General features: G+C 51.0%; 1 protein-coding gene across 4 annotated transcripts in view; it reads right to left on the reverse strand.

The window, feature by feature from the left end:
- Positions 1–24,175, reverse strand: part of Clip2 (CAP-GLY domain containing linker protein 2) — a 64,385-nt gene that overhangs the window by 22,516 nt on the left and 17,694 nt on the right. For all 4 annotated transcript variants that reach the window (XR_003955655.1, XR_003955656.1, NM_001039162.2 and 1 more), the window contains exons 2-7: positions 23,149–23,339; positions 10,688–11,244; positions 6,009–6,133; positions 4,918–5,131; positions 4,183–4,380; positions 2,098–2,201 (exon numbers count right to left, since the gene is read on the reverse strand). Coding sequence is in view for 2 of the 4 variants with exons in the window: in NM_001039162.2 (NP_001034251.1) it covers positions 2,098–2,201; positions 4,183–4,380; positions 4,918–5,131; positions 6,009–6,133; positions 10,688–11,244; positions 23,149–23,272 (1,322 nt within the window). In the remaining 2 variants the exon portion in view is untranslated. The remainder of the gene's footprint in view (positions 1–2,097; positions 2,202–4,182; positions 4,381–4,917; positions 5,132–6,008; positions 6,134–10,687; positions 11,245–23,148; positions 23,340–24,175) is intronic.

A 24,175-nucleotide genomic window follows, 5' to 3' on the forward strand; every position in this document is an offset into this window, starting at 1 on the left:
GGGGGGTGGGGTGGAGACAAGGTCTCACTACATAGTCCTGCCTAGCCTGGAACTCTGTGTAGACTAGACTGTCCTGCAGTGAACAGACATCCATCTGCTTCTGCTTGCCTGGTACTGGGGTAAAAGGTTTATGCCACCATGCCTGGGGCTCCCCTTTTGAGGCAGGATGTCTCACTGAGCCTGGTGGTCCTAACTGGATAGACTGTCTGGCCAGGGAGCTCTGGAGATGAGCAGGACTTGCACAGCTTGTCCTGGGCGTTACAGACCTGTGTGACCGACCATGTCTGTCATATAGCCAGGGAGCCGAACGCAGGCCCCTGCACCACAGGCACCCTGCCAGTGAGCTGTCTCCCACCTCATGATGCCTTAAAAGACTTGTTTGTGTTTTCTGGCATGAGATGCATCACCATGGGAACCAGATGTGTGGGCCAGGGCTACCATCTCATGCAGATATAAATAACCCTCATTTCCCTCAGTGAGACAGTAACTGCAGGACTTGGCTGACTGCCCAAAACAGATGCAAATGGGGGTGTCAAGACTGGGGGCTGCTGCCAGCATGGGGGAAGGAAGGGCCATACAGAAATCGGCATCTTTTGAGATGGAGGTGAAGGACCATTCTGTATCCTAGCAGGAGACCCAGGAACCTGGGCCTGTGTCTCTGGTAGGGGCTGAGGGATGAACATGTCTGCATCTTTCCAGGGGTCTCCGAGTCTGCATCAGTGGGCTCCTGTCCCTGACCTTGGTTAAAGGTTTTTCTAGGAAATCAGGAGTGTGGGAATTTCTAACCCATCCCTGGGGAAGTGCATAAGAAGGCCCTGTCTCTTGAGTAAACAGAAAGAAAACTGGAGAGTGAGAGAAAATTCCTTCAGTAAAGTACTTGCCAGGTGTGATGGCTGAACTTAGTGGTCAACGGGACTTTATCTGGAACAACTAGACTCAGGCCACTGGGCACGCCTGTGAGAAGTTCTCTTTTCTAGATCACTGACACAGGAGGACCCAGCCTATTTCTGGGCCACATCTTTTGGTGGCAGCCCATGTCAAAGGCCATGGAAGGAGGATGCTTTTGGGTTTTGCCTGCTGCTTGTCCTTACTCTTGCTGGCAAGTTCATCTACCCCACTGCTGAGGCATCCTTCACCTGACTTCCTCAGGGTTCCAGCACAGACTGAAGACCAGCAGCTCTCCAGGAGTCCTCTGGGACTGTGGCACCAGACTGGGACTGCCAAGACATCCAGGCTCATGGCCTGAACTACCACCAGCTTTCTGGCCTTTTTGTAATGAGATAGACATTGATGGACTACCTGGACCATAGCCTGCAATACATCTCCCTCCCCTCTACACACACACACACACACACACACACACACACACACACACAAATATTAACTTAAAAAAAAAAAGACCCCAAGGCCACAATTGCTGCTCAGGGACTAAATTCATCTCTGTTCAAGCCCAACAGACTATAAGCTATAGCCCAGTTCTTTCTTTAGAGGGTTAGGGTTTAGCTAACAACTTGCTATATAAATCTGCCTGGCATAAAACCTGCTATGTAGACCAGGCTAGCTATCTTCAAACTGTGAGCAATTCTCCTGCCTCAGTCTTTTTAGTGGTGGGCTTATAAACATTAGTCATCATACCTGGCCCAAGCCCTTACTATAAAAAAAAAATTCTGTCTGTTTGTCTGTCCCTTCCTCCCTCTCAGATAAGGTTTCATGTAGCCCAGGCTGCTCTCAAATTCATTATATAGCTGATGATGACCCTCAACTCCCAATCTTCTCCCTTCTGAATGTTGAGATAACACCACTCCCAGTTTATGTAGCGCTGGGACCTGAACCCAGAGCTTCATGTGTCCTAGGCAAACACTCTACCAACTTAGCTACAGCCCCAGCCCCATTTTTGTTTTATTTTTTATTTGAAGGCTGTTGTGCTAAGTTGCCCAGGCTGAAATTGAACTCGGTACATAGCCCAAGCTAGGCTGGAACTGCTGATCCCCCTGCTTCAGTTCCAACGCTAGGATTACACACAGGTCTGTCTAAACTGCCACGCCCAGTTTCCCCGCCCTCCTTCGCTGGTCCAGCAGATGCCTGCAGGCCACGTACCTCCTCTCCTCCTCCAGCTGATTGGACAGATCCACCTTCTCTTTCCTCACGTTTTCCACCAGCAACCGTGCCCGCTGCAGCTTCTCCTCGGCTTCTGCAACATACTGACCCAGAGCAAGGCCAGGACAGGGGCAAGTCAATTGCAGGATCTCTTGGGGACAGGACAGAACCAGGGGAGGAAGAGGAGTCCTAGTTCCCTGATGGCCACCAGGCAGGGCTAGTGATCCTGACAGGAAGAGAGGGGACTCAGGAGGGAAGAATACAGAGACCCCACTGGGAAAAGGGCTCCTTCTGAGCGTGGACATAATTTTGGCTTTGTGATAATTGCTTTGTTTTGTTTTAATGCTGGGGACCAAACCCAGAGCCCTGTATATGTTAGGCAGGTGCTCTAATGTTGTTACGCCCCCAGCTCCTCACTGGGGGATTCTAGGCAGGGGCTCTACCACTGAGCCACGCCCCCAGCCCCTCCCTGGGGGATTCTAGGCAGGGGCGCTACCACTGAGCCACGCCCCCAGCTCCTCACTGGAGGATTCTATGCATGTGCTCTACCACTGAGCCACGCCCCCAGCCCCTCCCTGGGGGATTCTAGGCAGGGTCTCTACCACTGAGCCACGCCCCCAGCCCCTCCCTGGGGGGATTCTAGGCAGGTGCTCTCACCACTGAGCCACGCCCCCAGCCCCTCCCTGGGGGATTCTATGCCTGTGCTCTATGCTGAGCTATGTTCTCAACCGTGTTGTGTCTTGTATTAATTCCAGTACCCAGGGAAGGATGTGCTAACTCACAAATGGGCACAGGGAACAGAACAGAATTTCATACAAGAGACAAGCATTAAGTCAGGTATAGTAGCACAGTCCTGTAATCTTAGCACTCAAAGAGAGGGAATGGGGCTGGGGGGCAGAAAAGCTCTTGAGTTTGGCTAGCCTGTGCTACACAGTAAGACTCTGTTTCAAGAAAGAAATAAGCCAGGCAGTGGTGGCGCACACCTTTAATTCCAGCACTTGGGAGGCAGAGGGAGGCAGATTTCTGAGTTCGAGGCCAGCCTGGTCTACAAAGGGAATTCCAGGACAGCCAGGGCTACACAGAGAAACCCTGTCTCAAAAAACAAACAAACAGGTTTAAAGGCCTGTTCCCAACTTGATCTTGGCCAAAGGGCTAAGAAGTAGTTCTAGGCTTCCCTATAGAAGGGTATGTGATGGTTTGTGTATGCTTGGTCCAGGGAGTGACACTACTTGGCAGTGCAGCCTTGTTGGGATAGGTATGTCACTGTGGGTGTGGCCTTCAAGCCAGGTGCTGCCTGGAAGCCAGTATTCTGCTAGTTGCCTTCAGATGAAGATGTAGAACTCTCAGCTCCTCCTGCACCATGCCTGCCTGGTCACTGCCATGCTCCCACCTTGATGATAATGGACTGAACTTTTGAACCTGTAAGCCAACCTCAATTAAATGTTGTCTATAAGAGCTGCCCTGGGCTAGAGAGATGGCTGAGTGGTTAAGAGCACTGACTGCTCTTTCGAAGGTCCTGAGTTCAAATCCCAGCAACCACATGGTGGCTCACGACCATCTGTAATGGGATCTGATGCCCTCTTCTGTGTGTCTAAAGACAGCTACAGTGTACTTACACATAATAATAAATAAATCTTAAAAAAAAAAAAAAAAGAGTTGGCTTGGTTATGGTATCTGTTCACAGCAGTAAAACCCTAAAAGATAGGGTCCCTCAAAGGAATCCTCTCTTGGAGTCTTGGAGAGACGTCTGTTAAAATGCAGGATGTTCTAAAGGTAAGTTCAATAGCCCATCTTGTAGATAAACTTGTTAAAACTGAGGAAATAGACAACTCAATAGTTTCAGGAAGTCCTAGAAATTGACAAGGCTCACTCTGGCCCTTCCTCCTAAGCTTCTACAAGCAGGCGAGTGCTCTCAGACAGGACAAGCTGCCTGGTAGAGGCCCAAATCAACTGAGCTCGCTAACAGAGACACTTTCTAGGCTGCTGAGCTGGCTGTAGGTTGTGCAGTGTGCCTGAGGTTTCCAGCTTTCAGGAGCCCCGTGGGAAGAGGTACTCCGTGCAGCCCAGAGCCCACCAGCCACCCACCTGCTCATGCTGTGCCTTCAGCAGGGCGATCTCCTTCTCCACCTCACAGATATGGCTGGTAGCCTTGGCTACTTCGGCTCTCTCCAAGTCGCGCTCAGCCAGCAGCTGTTCAATGTGCTGCTGCTTCTCCTTCAGGGCCTCCTGCAGAGCTGTGGTGCCTGAGATCTTCCGGGCATAGCGCGAAGAGGTCTCTGTGAGCTGCAGAGAGTGGGCATGGGCGAGACTCAAGATACTGTATCATATTGTGTTGTGTTGTGTTGTGTTGTGCTGTACTGAAGCTCAGCTTGCTCCCTCTGGCCTCACTAACACAGGATGAGAAGTCTTGTCCTTCTCTGTCAGTGCCCAGGATGCCCTAAAGTCATTGCTGATTCACTCTCAAAGGCAACATGATGGCTGAGAGTCAGACTTCAACAGGGACCACAGACCAAGCTATACTGAAGTCCCTCTGCCAAACCCAGGTGGCCTCCTCTTCTCTCCTTACCTAGGATTCATGTGACAGCTCCTTGGAATTCTGTCTGTATCTACCCCACACTGTTTACCCAAGGGAACAAAACCAAGAAACCAGTCACATATATAACAAAAAATGTAAATGGATCAATTTTTCTTATGAAGAGATCACACTCCACCATCCTCCAACCCCAACTAAGGGGTGCCTGGAATCAAAGCAAGCTGGGCACAGAATATCCTATCTTCACCCCACCTCAGAGTTCTCAAACTCCCCAGTCCTGTCCTTACCAGGCCACTGCGGCTGGGCCGGCCACCAACAGAGGAGGCCACAGAGCTGACAGAGCTAATGGAAGAGCTGCTGGGGCTGTGGGTCAAAGCGGAGACACCCATGGCCATGCGTTTGGTCTTCTTGGCCTTGGCTGGACTGGTGGATGGGAAGCCAATTCGGATGACCTTGTGGATTGGTGCAAAGAGACCGAACTTGGGTGGGCACTGGAAGTACCTGGGGAGCGTAAGAGAGCCACAGTGACGCCATCATTACTTGGAGTCTCCCCTGTGTCCTAATCCATCTCAGAGCCCAAAAGGTACAAGTGTCTTCCAGACCCTGCCAGCCACACCCCAAGGTGAAAGTCTCCCGGATGGAAGCGCCAGGAATGACGGTACACACCTATACCAGCACTTGAGAGATGGAGGCAGGGATTAGCGGGATGGGACTGACAAAAGTTTGCAGCTGTGAACACTTCTGGAAACATTGTTACAAAACTTGATGTCCATCACCAGATATAGCAGCAAAATGAAGGTGGGGCCTCCCAGGCTACAGTGCTCCAAAAACCTACAAACTATCTAGAGTACCCTGGCTTTAACCTCAGTTGTTGCTAGTCTACCTCCCAAACCGGCTCTCTATCCATGGGGACACCTTGCGCAGAGAAGAAGGACCCAGAAGGAGAGGGGCACGGTGCTAAGAGGATAAGGAGTTCAAGACCAGCTTCTGCTACATAGTGATTTAGAAGCCAGCCTGAGCTATACAAGGCTACCTCAGAAAAAGAGGAGGGGGCAGAGCGTGAGAGTGCAGGACACCTGCAGCTCTTCTGCATCCCTCAGGAAACACGAGGTGAGTAGAGACCGAGGCTTCTCCCTAACTCAGCCCTGCACTGTGTGGCAAAGGGAACACAGAACAGAGGGACTCTCAGTGCTTGCTTGTGACAATGACTTCTGCCTTTAGTTCTCTTGTCAAGTGGGACGATCGTTCCCTCAGCCTAGCCTGACAGGCTGACAGGAGGGAGAACATGGACGTCATGGTGTCTGGTACAACGTGCCCAGGGTTTCTCCACCACCCTCTCCTCACCCCTCCTGAGGACCCTCAGGAAAGCCTCTTGTACCTGGTTCCTGCCACCGCCCCGTCGTTCTTCCCGAGGGGCTCATCCAGCTCCACACCACACCACTCGCCTTTGGCAAAGTCCGTCTCCCCAACATATCGCACCACACCGGTCTTCGTCCCACCAACCTGTTGGCACATGGAGAGAGGCAGGTCCAGAGGATGCAGGGGACACAGGTTGAGCCTGGCAGAGGGCAGATGAGAAAGAGGAGATGCCCAGGGACGGCTGGGAGGGACATGGGTTCTAACAGGCCACCTGGCTGCTACAGGGAAGGGCAGAGGTTTGGATAGAGACACAGACCTGACCCCAAACTGTGCTGGAAGTTGCATGAGCCTGACCAAGTTACAGAACCTTTCCAAATCTCAGCACCCTCATTTACTAGAATAATTTTCGTGATAATTAAGTACCGTATGGATGTAGCATCTGCATGATGCTAGAGCCTCAGTAGATGCTCTCAGTAAAAACACAAAAGCAGTTTTCAGGGCTGGGGCATAGCCCAGCAGTAAAGTCTAGAATCCCCCAGGGAGGGGCTGGGGGCATGGCTCAGTAGCAACACCTCTGCCTAGAATCCCCCCAGTGAAGGGCTGGGGGCGTGGCTCAGTGTTAGAGCCCCTGCCTAGAATCCCCCAGGGAGGAGCTGGGGACATGGCTCAGTGGTAGAGCCCCTGCCTAGAATCCCCCAGGGAGGGGCTGGGGGCATGGCTCAGTGTTAGAGCCCCTGCCTAGAATCCCCCAGTGAGGTGATGGGGCCATGACCTGGTGGTAAAGCTCTTGTCTAGCATGCATGAGATCCTAGGCTGCATTCCAACACCTCACAAAAATTAAAAGTAGGGAGGGCTGGTGAGATGGCTCAGCAGGTTAACACCTTGCAACCCTGACAACCTGAGTTCAATTCCTGGAACCTTCAGTAGAGAGAGAAAACTGACTTCCAAAGTAGTGTTCTGACTTCAGATCCATGATGTTGCACTAGTGCCCCCCCAAACATGCATACACATATACACACACACACACATACATACACCTATAAACATATATACACACATATATGTATACATATACACACATACACATAATATAAACATATGTACACACATAAATACATAATAATAATAATAATAATAAATAAAATAGGAAAGAGACTCCTGAGCCTGGCTGAGGAGCTACTCCTGGCTTCTGGGAAAAGGAAGACTCAGTTTCCCTCCAGGATGTGGCTGCTGGTAGGTTGCCCACGGCTCCATTTCTATGAGCATGCAAGCTGCACTAACCAGATTCAGCGGATCATAAATATAAAGAGGGCATGAGGACAGGAGAAGGACCTGTTGGGGAGGGGTCAGGAGGAGTGGGTGCCGGGGTCAATGTGACCTAGATACATTGCATACATGCATGAAGTTGTCGAAGAATAAATAAAAGGTTTTTTTTTTGTTGTTTTGTTTTGTTTCAGGGCAAGGTCTTACTACACAGCCCTGGATAGCTTGGACCAGGCTGGCCTTAAACTCACAGAAATTCACTTGCCTCTGCCGGCCATCTGCTGGGGTTAAAGGCGTGTACCTATACTTAACAATAAATTGGATTCTTAGAGACCGGAGAGTTTGCTCTGAAGATTGGTTATGAGCCTCATGGGGGGGCTCATAACCACTTGTAAAACTTCAAGCTATACATACAAATAAATTAGAGGCCCTAGTACTTGCAAAACCAGGTCTGTCTGGTCTAATTTTCTTTCTATTGTGATAAAACACTGTGTGAGAAAGCACCTGAGGGGAAGAGACGGATTATGTAGCTCACAATTCCAGGTGATAGTCTGGACAAGTGTGGGCAACTGTGGGCACGTCAAGGCAGGAAACTAAACCATCCCATCCAGAGTCAAGAGCAGAGAGTGAACAAACGCACAGGTCTGTTGCTTGTTTCTTACACTCAGTTAACTTTCTGTTCTTATACAGTTCAGTATCCCCTGCCTAGGGAATGGCGCCACCCACAGTAGGCTGGGTCTTCCTATATCAACTAATAACCAAGACAACCCGCTTCCCAGACATGGCCACATGCTAGTGTGACCTGGATAATTCCTCATTTGAGACTCTCTTCCCAGCTGATTCTAGATTGAGGCAGTTAAAACTGACCAGTACAAAAAGAAACCTAACCAGTACACCACTCAACCCTCCCAATGATACAACCCTTCAATACAGTTCTCCACGTTGTGGTGACCTGCAACCATAAAATTATTCTCACTGCTACTTTGTAACTGTAATCTTGCTGTTATGAACCACAACGTAAGTATCTGTGTTTTCTGATGGTCTTACCTGACCCATGGGTTAAGAACTGGTACACCTTCCAACGCCCTGAAGTTTCTCTCCTTCTTCTCCCCAGAAACACCATTTCCTCTTTCAGTAGAACGACTCCGTAATCATGCCCATCTCTAAATAGCAGGCTGTCTGCTGTAACTTCTGTTTTAAACTTTTGGGGTATTTTTAGCTGACACATAAGAATGGCTCACACTCCAGTGATCCTCATTTTCTTAAGACTGACAGGAGGTCTACTTACAAATGGGGCTTAGGGTGAATGTGGGCTCAGGGTCCCCATGTTGATGTGCTGTTCAAGCCAGGGCAACTACTGTTTCCATCCCTTGATACATCTACCTTTGTTGTTGCTGGTTTTGATTTTTGGGTTTTTGTATAGGGAGACTTTGAAGACCCCTCAAGTCTTCATGATAAAATACAAACAGGGGGCTTGGGATGCAGCTCAGCCGGCGGAGCGCTCGGAGAGCATGCAAGGGCCCCTGGAATCCAACCCCAGCACTGAGGAGGTAGAGGCAGGAGGATCAGGAGTTCAAGGCTATCCTCAGACACACAGCAAGGCAAATGATACCACTTCACATCTATACACATGCACATTCCCTCCCCACCCCCAACCCCCGTCTATACAAAATCTCTGTGTGTGCCTATGTTCCTGTGACATGCACATGTGCATATGGGCCAGAGGCCAATGTGAAGTCTCCGCCACCTTAGGTCTTGAGACAGGGTCTCTCTCTAAATCCGGAGTCTACAGATTTAGCTAAGCTGTTGGTCAGCAAGCCCCAGAGATTCTCCGGTCTCTGCCTCCCCAGTGTTGGGATTACAAGCATGCACCCCCACAGCCTGCATTTTTTTCCCCTTGGCTCTGGGGGTTAACCTGAGGTCCTTGTACTTACCTACTGAGATACTACCTCAGTGCTTTGCTGTTGTTCAGAGACAGGCTCTTGTTCTGTAGCCCAGGTTGGCTCACTTTGTAGCCTAGGCTGACCTCAGACTCACTGTCCATGCCTCGCTGCTTCTAACTTCTCTTAATTTTCCAACACGTCTGGGCAGTTTCTTATTCAGTAATCATATTTTTCACTCCCCCAGAGCCTTTCTGCCCTGATGAATATCCATGCAACATGAATATTCATATGAACATGAATATTCATGTGCACATATTTGTCTCCACATGAGTATCTGTAGTGATATGAATATGCATGGTCCTATATTCACTGGTAGTCTCAAGTGCCTTCTCCTATTTTGCAGATGACTGACCATCTTCCCCATGGAAAGTTCTGGATGCTTCTACCATGGAGACTGCAATGTTAGTCACTGGCCTCAGGAGAGTAGAATAGGAAGAGGCTGAAGAGAAATCAGGGCTTTGGCCTGGAGGACAGAAGAACTCAGCTTGTCCTCCAGTCTCAGCCGAAGGTTCACCTAGAACTTCCATCCTCCTGCCTCCACTTCCCGAGAGCTGAGATGACAGGCATGTTGGCTTATGGGGTGCTGGGGACCAAACCCTGGGATTTGTGCACTCCAGGCCAGCACTCTAACAACTGAGATATAGCCCCAGTCCAAAATTGCCATTTTATAAAACAGTGTTTTTGTTGGGCACGGTGTCTGAGCGAGACCATCCTGGTGTGCATAGCAAGTCCCGAGCTAGCCAGTGTTACCGAGTGACACCCTGTCTAAAAAGAAAGAATGGCTAAACTTAAATACCACCCCCCTCCCCCAAAGAAACTTGGTTAAAGGCTTGGTCCCCAGCTGGAGATTAGATAAGGAAGGAACGGACTCCATGTTAGCCCTCTGATGAGTTTAGAGCTGAATGGGCTGTTAGGAGGCGGGGCCTGGTCAGAGGAAGTAGTCACTGTGGGTGTAACATCAGACTTCCCATCCCTAAGCCACAGACTCAGCCTGTGCTCCGCCCGCCTTCTCCCCCTCCCTCTCTTTCTGGAAACCTCAAGGTTACCAACTTTCCCCCACCATGCCCTTCGGCCCTGTTGTTTCATGCTGACTACTGGCCCAAAGCACTGGAGCCGGCCAACTTTGAACTGGACCCGGCCAACTTTGAACTGGACCCTCTTTTATGTCGTGCTTAAACCCATCTTTCCTCCCATAAGTTCTTTTCATCTCAAGTATTATCACAGCCACACCAAAAAAAAAAAAAAAAAATCTGACGGAAGATGGGAACTGAGACCCAGAAAGGCTAATATACATGCCCAGGACCACACAGCAACAGGCTTCAGAGCCTGCATCCTCTCCACTATGGCACCAATGAGTGACATGGCCTCAGCCTGGACGTTGTTTGAGTTCCCATTTAGTCTCTTCTCTGGCCAGTCCCTGGGGTCCAGCTTATTCCCGAGGGAATGAGGGGTAAAGAGAGTTGGGGTACCCGGCCAGGTACCACCCACTTACCAGCACACGGTCTCCCAGGTGGAGGTCCTTGTCACCGCGCTTCACAGAACCACTGTCGGAGAGGTTGGAACCAGACTCATTGCCCGTCTTCACTGAGCTGTTAAGAACACTCTCCCGCAGGGGGATGACTCGGCCTGTGAGTGGGGGCGTGGCCGTGCCAGAATGCAGGGACAGGTTCTGGGCCGTGAGGGATTCCACCGAGTGCGTATCACTGCCCGAGCCCTCAGCGGTGGGCTGGCGGGTCAGCTTGGAGGGCCGCGTGAAGATGCCCTGTAGAGCCGGGCACTCGAAGTAGCGCACGCCACCCACAGCTCCATCGTTCTTGCCCACCGGGTCGTCCAAGACCACGCCGGCCCACTGGCCTGGCGCAAACTGTGTCTCACCCAGGTACTGCACCACGCCTGGCTTCACGCCATTCACCCACACCCTCTCGCCCACCACAAAGTCTCCCAGGAAGTCATCACCCACTTCAGCCGCCTTTGGACCTGGCTTCTCAGAGACGGTGGTGGCGGCTCCAGACGAGGAGGGGCCCGATGCCTGTTTGTGCAGGGGAGACCCTGTGGATAAGTTAAGAGGCAGGAATTAGAGCTAGCCTGGGAACTAGGGCATATAGAGCCAGAGCTCGGGGTGTCGGTGATAGTTATCTTAGGGAAACTGAGGCAGCCATGCTCAGCAGTTTGACCTGTGAAGGGCTTATTTCCTCCAGAGAGTGGGCAACCCAAAGTCTTTCCGTATTCTTCTGGCACCCACCCTGGGGTATCCAATGTTTGAGTCTCTGCCATTGACAAGAGTTCACACTAGTGGGGTGGCATGTGGCTGACAGGGTAGACACTGTATGAGGGTTGGGTTTCACCCTCAGGACATCAAAAACCAAACAATGGTCTGATGAGGTGGTCAGTGGGTCAAGGAGCCGAACGACCTGAAGTCAATCCCTGGGACACATGTGTTGGAAAGAATCAACTTCCACAGGCTGTCCTCTGATCTCCAGGGACCTCCAGATGTGTGCCACAGAATGAATGCCACCCCTCCCATAACAGACAAAGGGATATAAAACAATTCTGTACATGCCTGGCATGTCTAGGTAGCTATGGGCTGTGACCCCAGCCCTCACTGGTGTCTGACCCCATCATCGAGGACCCCACTCTACCTGTCTCTTTGCATAAAGAACAAAAAGGGGTTCCAGGGTTTGGGGGACCCAGTGCGCCTATTCTTAGAAAGAGGATACCAGCTCAGCTGTCTCTACCGTCAGCTGTCCCAGCGCACAGGACCCCCAGATAATCTCTCCCAACCCCCACCTCTCTCCAGGGTCACAGGTCCCTCCAACCAATTGCTTCAACAGCTGCTACACCTCAGGTCTCATGTCTGTGATGTCAACACAGCTGCCCTTTTAGCCATCCCCGCTTGGTCCTCCCAGCTGCCCCTGCCTCACAGAGATCAAACTCTCCTTAAATTCCCCACAGAGACAGGCAGGGAGATTTCAGCTGCCTAGGAGTGGGAGAACACAGGACGCCCCCAACATAGCATCCTATCCCCCACCAGAGATATTTGTAACACACTGGCCAGGCTTTCTCTAAATAGGTGCCTCAGTTTCCCCATGAGACTAGATAAGACACACACACACACACACACACACACACAGGGTTCTGATTTTTATTTTAATATTTTTTCAAGACAGGGTTTCTCCAGATAGCCCTGGCTATCTTGGAACTGGCTTTATAGACCAGGCTGGACTTGAACTCACAGATCCACCTGCCTCTGCCTCACGAATCCCGGGAGGATAAAGAATCAAAGTAAAGGGTTATCCTCAGCTATGCACAGAGTCTAGAGCCAGCCTGGGCTACATAAGAACCTGTCTCAAAGAAAAAATCTTTTAAATAGGTTTCAAGTTCAAACTAAACCTAATATGCTAGCACACACCTTTAATCATTAATTCTAGCACACAGGTGATAGGCTGGACCAATTCAAGGCCAGCAAAGGTCTACATACTGGGTTCTGGGCTAATCAGGACTACACAGTAAGACTGTCTCCAAAAAAACATCCCAAGTGGAGCTTTGATGCAAAAGACTAAGGCTGAAATGAGGAGAGAAACAGCTGGGAGTCTGGTTCAACAGTGGGTGTAGGGATTTGTGTGGGGACTCAGAAGGCACTGTCCCCTGCATGAAAGGACTTGAGACTTGCCTTGTCTTAGACAGGAGACAAGCCTTTTCTTTTTCCTGTGTGTGTGCATGTGTGTGTGTGTGTGTGTGTGTGTGTATGCTCACACATGTGCCATACACATGTATACCCATGTGTGTACAGGTGCCTGCAGAGGCCAGAAGAGGGCATGAAGTCTTTGGAGCTTCCTCTTGGTGGTTGTGAGCTGCCAACTGTGCCAAGGTACTAGGAAATGAACTCTGCAAGAGCTGCCAGTGCTTGCTGGGCGGGGTGGTGCACGCCTTTAATCCCAGCACTCGGGAGGCAGAGGCAGGCAGATTTCTGAGTTCGAGGCCAGCCTGGTCTACAGAGTGAGTTCCAGGACAGCCAGGGCTACACAGAGAAACCCTGTCTCGAAAAAAAAAAAAAAAAAAGAGCTGAAAAAAAAGTGCTCTCAAGCACTGAGCCCTCTGCCCAGCCCTTACCCATGCTGCCTCACACTCGCTGGGCTTGCCAGTTATCTGTCTCCCTCGCACTGGGATTGCAGTGGTTATGAACCACCTCGCCGGACACCACCCGATTCTCCTCCTCCTCCTCCTCCTCCTCCTTCTTTTAAGTGTCTTGAGTAACCTAGGCTAGTCTTGAATCTGCTATAGAGCCAAGGACAACCTTGAACTTCTGATCTTTTTCTGCCTCTCCATCTGAAGTGCTGTGATGTCAGGCATGGACCACCATGTTTATGTAGGGCTGGGGATGAAACCATGGCCTCCTGCATGCCAGGTCACCAGAGTCTCAGTCTTGTTTGGTTGGTTGGTTGGTTTTGTTTTGGTTTGGTTTGGTTTTTGGCTTTTGGTTCTTTTGGTTTTCGAGACAGGGTTTCTCTGTATTAGCCCTGGCTTCCCTGGAACTCACTCTGTAGACCAGGCTGGCCTCGAACTCAGAAATCTGCCTGCCTCTGCCTCCCGAGTGCTGGGATTAAAGGCGTGCGCCACCACCGCCCGGCTTTGTTTTGTTTTTTAACCTAAGGTTTAGGGGCTTGAACGCAGGGTCCCCACTCTTGCAAGGCAAGCTGTTTATGGTCTGAACTATTTGCCCAACCCTGACAGGGCTTTTCCTTACCTGCCAAGACTCGGTCAGGAGGAACCCCAGTTCAATGGGCACGTACTATCTGGCCAACCCTGTGGTCACAAGGATGCCACAAGGGAGGACGACTGAGGGCCAGCAAGGGGTGGTAGAAGGGTGGCACACACAAGAAGAGAAGTTATCATCCAGCCAGTTAAGGGTGTGGGGGAACTGGAGGGAGGGATGCTCACCCTTGAATAAGGTTCCCATAATCTAGTACTTTATGAAGTTACTGAGCTGTTTGTAGCCTCAGAGAAACCTTCCCTGCCTGCTCTGCCAGAAGGCTGGCACAGGGCCAGTGAGGTGGCTCAGTGGGTAAAGGTGCTTGCTGCCAAGATTGACCAAAATGTGATCTCAGGGCCAAAATGGCAGAGAGGGAGAACTGACTCAGCCAAGGTGTCCTCTGACCTCCCTTCATGAGCATACCATGATGTGCACGCGCGCGCGTGCGTGTGTGTGTGTGTGTGTGTGTGTGTGTGTATGTATGTTAGCGCGTGCGCGCACACGTGCACACACACAAACAAATATAGACATAAATATCTGAGTTAAGGCACTGGAAGGACGGCTCAGTGGTTAAGAGCACCAACTGCTCTTGCATAGGACCCAAGTTGGGTTCCAGTTCCCACACTATGTGGCTCACAACTGCCTGTAACTCCAGCTCCAAGAGATCCAGCGCCCTCTTCTGGACTCTGTGGGCACTGCATTCCTGTATATATCCACACACAGAACAGACACATAATTTAATACGAATGTTTTACAATTTTTAAACTGTAATATTAATTTTTTGAGGGTAGAGGGAGGATTCGAAGACAAGGTTTCTCTGGGTAGCCCTGGCTGTCACTCTGGAACTCACTCTGTAGACCAGAACTGGCCCCAAACTCAGAAATCCACCTGCCTCTGCCTCCAGAGTGCTGGGATCAGAGGTGTGCACCACCACCACACCTGGCTGCAATGTTAATTATTTAAAAACCCAGCACAGTCCTTACCTCCCACATTCTAAGCTGGCTTTACTCATCAAATGATCCCTCTTCTGGAGGGGCTTTGATACAATGGAAACATGGCTCCTTTGGTAAGAGCGCATTCATGAAGCCCACTCCCAAAGCCACAGAAACCTGATGTGATTGACACATGCCTCTTATCACAGCATTTGGGAAGTGGAAGCAGGAGGGTCAGGAATGCAAGCAAGGTCATCTCTGTTTACATATAGTGAGTTCAAGGCTAGCCTGGGCTATATGAAACACCTCCCCCCCCTTTTTTTTAAGATAAAAAGACAAAGAAAAGAAAGCTGGGGAGATGGCTCAGTTCTATACGCCCCGACCTTGGATCCCAGAACCACCATAAATGCAAGGGGAGCACATGCCATGCTGGCCTCAGAAGGTAGAGACAGGAACCCTGGAGGAGGATGGGTGGGAGGCGACCCACATCAATGCACTTGGGGTTTGATTGAGAGAGCCTGCCTTAATGACTACGGTGGAAGAAGAAATAAAGAAGGATCCCCAAATCACTCCAGGCCAACACAGGCACACCCACACGGACAGATGCACCCCAACACAGGCACACCCACACGGACAGATGCACCCCAACACAGGCACACCCACACGGACAGATGCACCCCTACACAGGCACACCCACACGGACAGATGCACCCCAACACAGGCACACCCACACGGACAGATGCACCCCAACACAGGCACACCCACACGGACAGATGCACCCCAACACAGGCACACCCACACGGACAGATGCACCCCTACACAGGCACACCCACACGGACAGATGCACCCCTACACAGGCACACCCACACGGACAGATGCACCCCTACACAGGCACACCCACACGGACAGATGCACCCCAACACAGGCACACCCACACGGACAGATGCACCCCAACACAGGCACACCCACACGGACAGATGCACCCCAACACAGGCACACCCACACGGACAGATGCACCCCTACACAGGCACACCCACACGGACAGATGCACCCCTACACAGGCACACCCACACGGACAGATGCACCCCTACACAGGCACACCCACACGGACAGATGCACCGTGCACCCCAACGTGCACATCAACGTGCGTCTTACCAGGACCTACAGAGACAACTATCAACTCTGGGGCGAACTTGATTTGGCCCTGATGGCCTTGAAGGGATGAAAGACACCCTATGCTAGGTCCTTGGCCTAATAGGAGATGCTACTAAGTGGCATAATAGGATTAGCTTCCAAGTTCAAACAAGAAACTCCTCCCACAAAGGTAAAAGTCCTTTCCCTGCGGACTTTCCCAGAGCCTTTAATATGCTAATAGGCACCACGAACCCACAAAAGGATTTAGGAAGAAGGTGAGTCTAAGATGTGTTATTGAATTTGCAGTCTCGGCCAGTGAGATATACTGAACTATGTGACATGGGTCACCTTGCCACAGATCTACAGTTTCTTCTTGGTGGCACCTAAAGAAGCCTGAACGTCTACCTGTGTCAACTCTAACAACCCCTCACCCAGCAGCCCCCACAAGCCCCTCACTTGACACCCCTCCCCCTCCTCCAACGCCATGGTGCTGTGTCTTCTTAGTTTGCAGAACCTACCTGCTGGGCTACTAACCTCCAGGAACTGACTGTACACCAACTCCCCTCTAGACAGACCTTCTCCCCTCCCCTTAGGGAGGCTCATTTCCCCCCACTGCACTCCCAGCAAGAAACATACATACACGCTCTGATGCCCTGAGTAGCTAGCTTTCTGTTCCAAGCCTTTTACTCTCCCCAGGGGCTCTCAAAGGCACAGGCCAGGAAGGAAGGAATAACAGACCTCCCGGAATGACATCCCTGATTCAATCAGCCTTCGGACAGCTCCCAGCCTCACAGCCCCACAGTCCGTCCCATACACAGGAAGAGTCCTCCGTAGTTTGAACACCTCCACCCTGTGGCACCAGGCCAGCGAGGCTGCCTCTGTACCTTTCTTCCCTGAAGGCATTCACCATCAGAATGGCTCAGTATCCTTCCGGAGTCGAATGCTATTCATAATCCCCTTCTGTACCCCCACTCGGAGCCTGCAGCAAGCTGGGGGGACCCGAGAATGAGAAGGGTTGGGGAGGGTGTGACAGGTTCTTACCCTGAAATGAGCAGAGCCAGCCTCCCATGGAGCAGCTTCAGGCACCGGCCATAGAGCCCGGCAGGCAGGCAGGCGCTGGCCTTGGTCCCCGCCTCCCAGATCAATAGTGGACAGAACGTTAGGAGTGTTCGGAGGCAGCCCTGCCCCCTGCCACATAGCCCCAGAAAAAGCTCATCTTGGCTTCCCCATCCTGATGCCATTAACAAGTTTAGGATGTGGTTAGGGGAGGGAGTGGAGGAGTCGGCCTTAAAAGAATCTTCTTGACCTTGGCGGAATGAAACTAGCAAGGGCAACAGGAGGCCTGGTCCCCCCCAATGCCTCAAACGACATCTCAGATTAGGCACCAAAGTGATGGGCAGGGAGCAGAGGATCAAGGAGAGTGAAGCAGGAGGGTTGCCACAGGATCTAGGCCAGCCCAGATCACATAGAGGAGCTATCTCAACAGCAGGAGAGGAGGGTCGGCAAGATGGCTCAAGGGCTACTCAAGAGGCATTTGTCAGGGGCTGGAGAGATGGCTCAGCAGTTAACAGCACTGACTGCTCTTCCAGAGGTCCTGAGTTCAATTCCCAGCAACCACATGGTGGCTCACAACCATCTGCAATGGGATCTGATGCTCTCTTCTGGTGTGTCTGAAGACCACTACAGTGTACTCATATACATAAAATAAATAAATCTTTTTTTTTTTTAAGCGGCACTTGTTGCCAAGCTTGACAACATGAGCTCAACCTTTGAGTCGCGCATGGCGGAGGGAGAGAACTCATCCTTACACCCCGTCATCTGACCTCCACACACACATAGGAAATAAATAATATAAAAATATATTTAAGAAAATAAACATACGCCGGGCAGTGGTGGCTCACACCTTTAATCCCTGCACTTGGGAGGCAGAGGCAGGCGGATTTCTGAGTTCGAGGCCAGCCTGGTCTACAGAGTGAGTTCCAGGACAGACAGGGCTACACAGAGAAACCCTGTCTCAAAAAAAAAAAAGAGAGAGAGGGAGGGAGGGAGAGAGAAAAGGGAAAGGGAAAGGGGAAGGAAAAAGGGAAAGGGAAGGAAAGGAAAAATAAACATACATCCGAGGGGCTCAGATGTAGCTCACTGGCAGGGTGCTTGCCTAGAATTTCCCAGCGAAGGGCTGGGGCGTGGCTCAGATACAGAAGGAACTATCACCCCGGGTTATTCAGACGCTCTGATACCATGGGTGAGAAGCACACAGGGAGAGCCCTTCAAGGCCCAGCTCAACAACAGAAGTACAATGGCCGCCTATGGCCCATACACCCTGCTTGATAACCCCAGATCCCAGCTGCCCAGCATACCTTCCAACAGTCAGAAGGGACCTCTCAGGCATGGAATTAGAAGGAGACTCTAGAGGAAGATGGCTCAGTGGTAAAGTATTTGCCACACATACATGAGGACCTGAGTTCGAATCCCCGGACCCATGTAAAGCTGGATATGGTCATGTGCCCTCAAAGCTTGGACAGTAACATGGGTGACTGAGACAGGAGAACCTCCTGGAAGCTCATTGGTCAGCTAAGCTGGTATAAACAAGTAGGTGGAAAGAGATCCAGTATCCCATGAGCTCTAGGCCAGCTAGGATCACACACACAGTAAGATCCTATCTCCAAAAGAGAGAGACCTAAACAAGACAAAAACATCACGAACATCTGCAGTCCTCTGACCTCCGCATTGGGCTGCGCACACCCGGTGCATGAATACACACACACACACACACACACACACACACACACACACAAGATTACAGGAGACTCCAGAGCAAGGCTGCTGTGCATAACCTAACAGAACCTCCCTTCCCTGTACAGAACAGAATGGAGTCCACACTCGGTACCTGGAGTCATGATCCCTTTTCTCTTTCAGCCCAGGATAGATGCTAACACTGACCTGGGTCCTCCCAGAGCATCCTCCAGGGGTGCTCTATCCTGTCCACACTCCTCCACTTGCATTCCAGGGAGACACCTGCCCCTGAAGCCTCCCCTGGGACCCCGCTGCATCCTGTGCCATGCTTCTGGGTACCAATACAGGCCTTCCCTGCCACACGTGGCATCCATCCAGGCTGCTTCCCATGCCAGACCCTCTCTGCCCAAAGCTGACATCATGCCTTGGGAGGGAGCCACAGACTAGCTTCCCAAGGCAGGCGCCAATTCACAGATGGATCTCTCAAATCGTCCTGGGTGTCCCCACAGAGTCCCAGACTCCTCGGTGCTTTGTTTTGTCGACTGATTGACACATTTGTTTTGGGACAGGGGCTCTTACGTCCCAGGCACTAGCCTCAAGGATGGCCTTTAACCTTTAACCCTTTCCCTATTTCCCAGAGGTCAAGATGACAGATATGCATCACACCTGGTATGGAACCTGGAGCTTTGTGCATGCTGAGTCCATACCCTACCAACCACGCTAACCCGCCTGCTTCAGCCTCAGTGCTGGGATAACCTTAGTGCCATCACTGCTTTGGAGAGCGATGGCCAGTTCCTTGGGTGAGTGAGAACATGAAGGGCCAGCAGGAATGGGGACAGTTTTCCCTAGAGCTCCTATTTAAACTTATTCCCAAGTCTCTTGGCACCGACACCCCAAAGGATGCTAGAGCGTTTGCCTAAAATCTCCTAGCGAGAGCCTCAGGTGTGACTCAGTAGTACAGCACCTGCCTAGAACCTACACACACACACACACACACACACACACACACGCACGCACGCATGCGCACACACCCAAGAGGGGCTGGAGTTGTGGCTCAGTGTCGGAACACTGGTCTGGCCTGTGTGAAGCCCTGGATTAAATCCCAGGCACTTGGAATAAAAGAAACTGGGTCCTCACTTGACGAGGGCCAATGAAGAAAGAACCCAGAAGAGACAACAGGCCTTTCTCCTTGAAGGTCATATCCTGGCCTAGGGCCAGGCTGGCTGGTACACTTCCCCAGCTACTAGGATCCACGGAGCCACCCCTGCTGGAGGAAGTTCAGCCGACTGGGAGCCAGATCTCGTCTCTTTGTACTTAAAATCCTTTAAAAAAATATTTATTTTCTGTTTATGGATGTTTTATTGCATGTAAGTGTGGGCACCACATATGTGCAGTGCCCAACCAGAAGAGGGCATTGGATCCTCTACAACTGGAGTTACAGATGGTTGTGATCCACCAGGTAAGTGCTGGGAGCCATGCCTGGGTCCTCTGTAAGAGTAGCAAGAAGGGTAGCAAGAAGGGCTGGAGAGATGGCTCAGTGGTTAAGAGCACTGACTGCTCTTCCGAAGGACCTGAGTTCAAATCCCAGCAACCACATGGTGGCTCACAACCATCCATAATGAGTTCAGATGCCCTCTTCTGGTGTGTCTGAAGACAGCTACAGTGTACTTACATACATAAAATAAATAAATATTTAAAAAAAAAAAAGAGCAGCAAGAAGAAGTGTTCTTTCCAACTCCTGGAATTCTGTCCTTGTTGCTGTGTGTAGTATGTCGATGTTGGTTGTGTGCATGCCTAGGAGACGGGGGTGGGGTGTATGTTGGGGTGTACATCATAGTTCTTGGAAGACAACTTGCTGGAGTCATTTCTCTCTGTACCACATGGGTCCAGGGATTGAGCTCACTAGCCTAACAATGCAGTTTCCCAATCCCCCTATTACTCAGCACCCTCAAGGAGGAAGTGACCTGACTCAGGACGGTGGCTCCGTGACCTCCCTATGACAGGCAGTGAGCATGCACCCTTCGCCAGGATGACCGTACATTTCCTCTGTGGCCTAGTCCTCACCTCAGCCCCATGGTCCATGCTCACAGTGGAGATAATTTACCTTGGGGTCCCCTAGGCCACACCCTATACAGCTCTTCCTATGTTGGAAAGACACCCGAATCCCTGCCCTTCACCCCCTACTTCTGGTACCCCCACACCCATCAACTCCCACATGTATCTTTGTGTATGAACATATTCATGTATGTGCATATACACGTGCGCATGCATGCAGAAGAGGCCAGAGGTCAATACCGAACGTCATCGTTTCATGTCTATTCCTGTGAAAGACACCCTGACGAATGCAACTTAAGGGAGAAAGGGTTTATTTTTAGCTCGCCATTCCGGGCCACAGCCTGTCCTGGTGGAGAAGTCATAGCAGACACTGAAACAGCAGCGCACATCATGTGCACAGGCAAGAGCGGAGAGAAAGGAACGCTTGCCTGCTCAGCGACCCGCTGGCTTTCTCTACTTTCAACGTAGTTCACGGCCTCCAACCAGAGAACAGTGTCGTCTGCTTTCAGGCTGGGTCTTCCCAGGTCCATTAACAATCGAGACGAACCAAGCAGACAGGTTCACAGGCCAGCCCAACACAGACAATCCCTCATGAGACTCTCCCACCATGTCGTTCTGGATTGTATCAAAGTGACAACTGAAACTAACCACCATATTGGATGTCTCGCTTTATTACTCTGCACCTCATCCTTCAAGACAGAGTCTGTCTGTCTGTCTGTACCTAGAATGGACCAATCCAGCTAGGCCAGCTGGCCAGCAAGCATAGGGTTTCTCTTGTTGCACTGCCTCGCCCTGTGTTTTACATGGACACTGGGGATCCAAACTCAGGCCCTCACCTGCATGCTAAGTGCTTTACCAACCAAGAAATCCCCGCCAGCCCCGAGACTGATCAGTTGTTTTTTATCCTGCATAAGCCAAGTTAAATCCTACCCCGGGGCCTCTTATATCACCATTCCTACCCCCTGCAAAATGACTTCCTCTGCAAGATCAGTCAGTGTGTCAGTTTGCCAGTCTGTCTGTCTGTCTCTCAGCTAGCTTCTACTGGAATGCCTGCCATGAATGTGAAGGGCTCTGGCATCTTATAGAGGAGACTGGGCACACTGGACCAGCAAGCCTGTTGTCGGCTTACCTCACACTGCAGCTCCCTCAGCTGTTTATCTTCCTTGGCTCACGCTTTCTGCAACGCCTACCACCCCCCACCCCCATCACCACCTTCACCACTCTCTACCCCACTTCCCACCCCTCAAACCCAGCTTGTGCAGTCTAATCTCCACCTGGTGTCTCCAAAACTCTGGGACAACTGACTGCGATGGATGGAGCCCTATACTTCTTGGTGGAGTGTGACCTACCTAAGCAGGGACCGTGTGGAGCTGCGTCTCTCTGAGTTACTCATCAAAGAGAAAAGGAAGAAACCATCAAGATTTCCAAGGCAAAGACTACAGAAAGGCAAATCTCCAGATGGGTGCGGTGGCTCTCGCCTATAACCCCAGCCCTGCAGGATGCGGCAGGAAGACCATGAGTTCGGAGGCCAGCCTGAGCTATAAGACCTTGTCTCAAAAACTAACCAAACTATCTCTAATTCTAGCACAGTCTCTACGATACTCAGTGTTAACCGTCAATTTGACAGAATCTAGAATCTCTTGGAGACCGGCCTCTGGGCATGCCTGTGGAATTATCATAATTCATTTAGGGAATATTGAAAGACTCATTTAATGGTGGATAGGACATTCCCCAAGGAGGGAAACCTGAACGGTATGAAATAGAGACAGCTGATCAGGAGCATGCATGCACCTCTCTGTTTCTCCAGGAGATGTGACCAATGGTCTCAAATTTCTGTTACCTAGACTTTCCCCACTGTGACGGAGTTCTGGAACTGTGAACCAAAGCCCAACCCTTCTCCTTCAAGTTGCTTCTGACAGGGTATTTTTATCACAGTGACAGCACAGAAACTAAGAGACCCCCTTGTGGTTCAAAATGGCCCTGTTGGAGCTGAGGATTTGGCACGGCTGGTAGAGCATTTGACTGTCATGCACAAACCCCGGGTCCCATTTCCAGTACCGCATCAACTGGGCATGGTGGTGCACATCGGTACCCTTAGCACCTTAGGGGCAGAGGCAAGAGAATCATTGAATGTCTAAGGCTAGCCTGGGCTATGTAATAAGTTTCTGAGTTACCTCTGAGTTATCCAAACTCCTCTGTAAGTAAGCCCAATAAATGCACTGGTGAATCCCGCTGGACTCTGGTGGGATCTTTAGTTTGCTCTCTGAAGCTGGTGTCCTATCTGCGTGGGATACATGTCTGTTTTCGTCTCCATGCTGAGGCCCCCATCCCTCTCCTGGCTTTACGTACCTTCTTTGGAGCCACTGGTCGAGGCCACCACGGAAGATGAAGCAGACCCAACGGACGGCCTGCCCACGGGGCTGGAGTGCTTCCCCCCTCGGCCAGGGGGCTTCAGGCCACTGGGCTTCTGCATGGCGGTGCCACTAGAAGGGCAGACCAAGGCAGACAATGGTCACATCCTCTCTGCCATCCTCGGTCACCTGCGGGCAGAACACAAGAGGGATGGAATCACAAAGTTCTCATTAGGGCCTGGGAACTTGGCCAATCCCAGTGGTCCAGAAACTGACAAAGCCTCATCAGAGGATGCTGGTATTTCCTTTCTGTTCTGTTTGAGATAGGGTATCACGTAGCCCAGGCTGGCCTCATGCTGTAGTAGAGAAAAACATTGAACTCCTGCCTTCATCTCCGGAGGGTGGAGTTTACAGATATAAGCCAGCACACCTGATCTACTCGAGACTAGGGATGGAACTCAGGGCTCCCTGTGCTGCACAGACATTCTGCACCCTGTATTTGGTTTTTCTGACACACAGCCTCACTATCTATCCTGGACTGGCCCTTCCAATCTTATCCCAGCCTCCTGAGTGTGGTGGTTACAAGTGTGCTTAGCCAAGCTCCACTACGCTGCTGCGCTGTTTACAGACAGAGCTGAGATCTTTGCTTTGGGGCTGCTTGGGTGTGGCTGCAAGATGCTTCAAGAACCAGAGACAGCTAACTGGTAAGCCAGGCCACTGTAGAAGGCAGGTCAGAGTTCAGGCAGGCCTTCATTAACCCCACTTGCTTGTTTGGCCCACACCTATCTGAAGGGGACCGCCACACTCACCAAAAAGGATCTAAAAGAAAACAAAAACAAAAACAAACAAACAAAAAAAGCTGGCAGTTCACTCTGTAATCCCAGCACTCAGAAGCCTGAGGCAGGGGGATTGTTGCAAGATTGAAGTCATCTGGGATACACAGAAAAACCCTGTCTCAAAAGCCAAGAAAGAGGGTGGGGGAAAAAAGAAAGGGAGAGAGAAAAGCACAGACACACACACACACA

The sequence above is a fragment of the Mus musculus genome, chromosome 5 (genome assembly GCF_000001635.26).
Source record: "Mus musculus strain C57BL/6J chromosome 5, GRCm38.p6 C57BL/6J".
In the NCBI taxonomy this organism is placed as follows: Eukaryota; Metazoa; Chordata; class Mammalia; order Rodentia; family Muridae; genus Mus; species Mus musculus.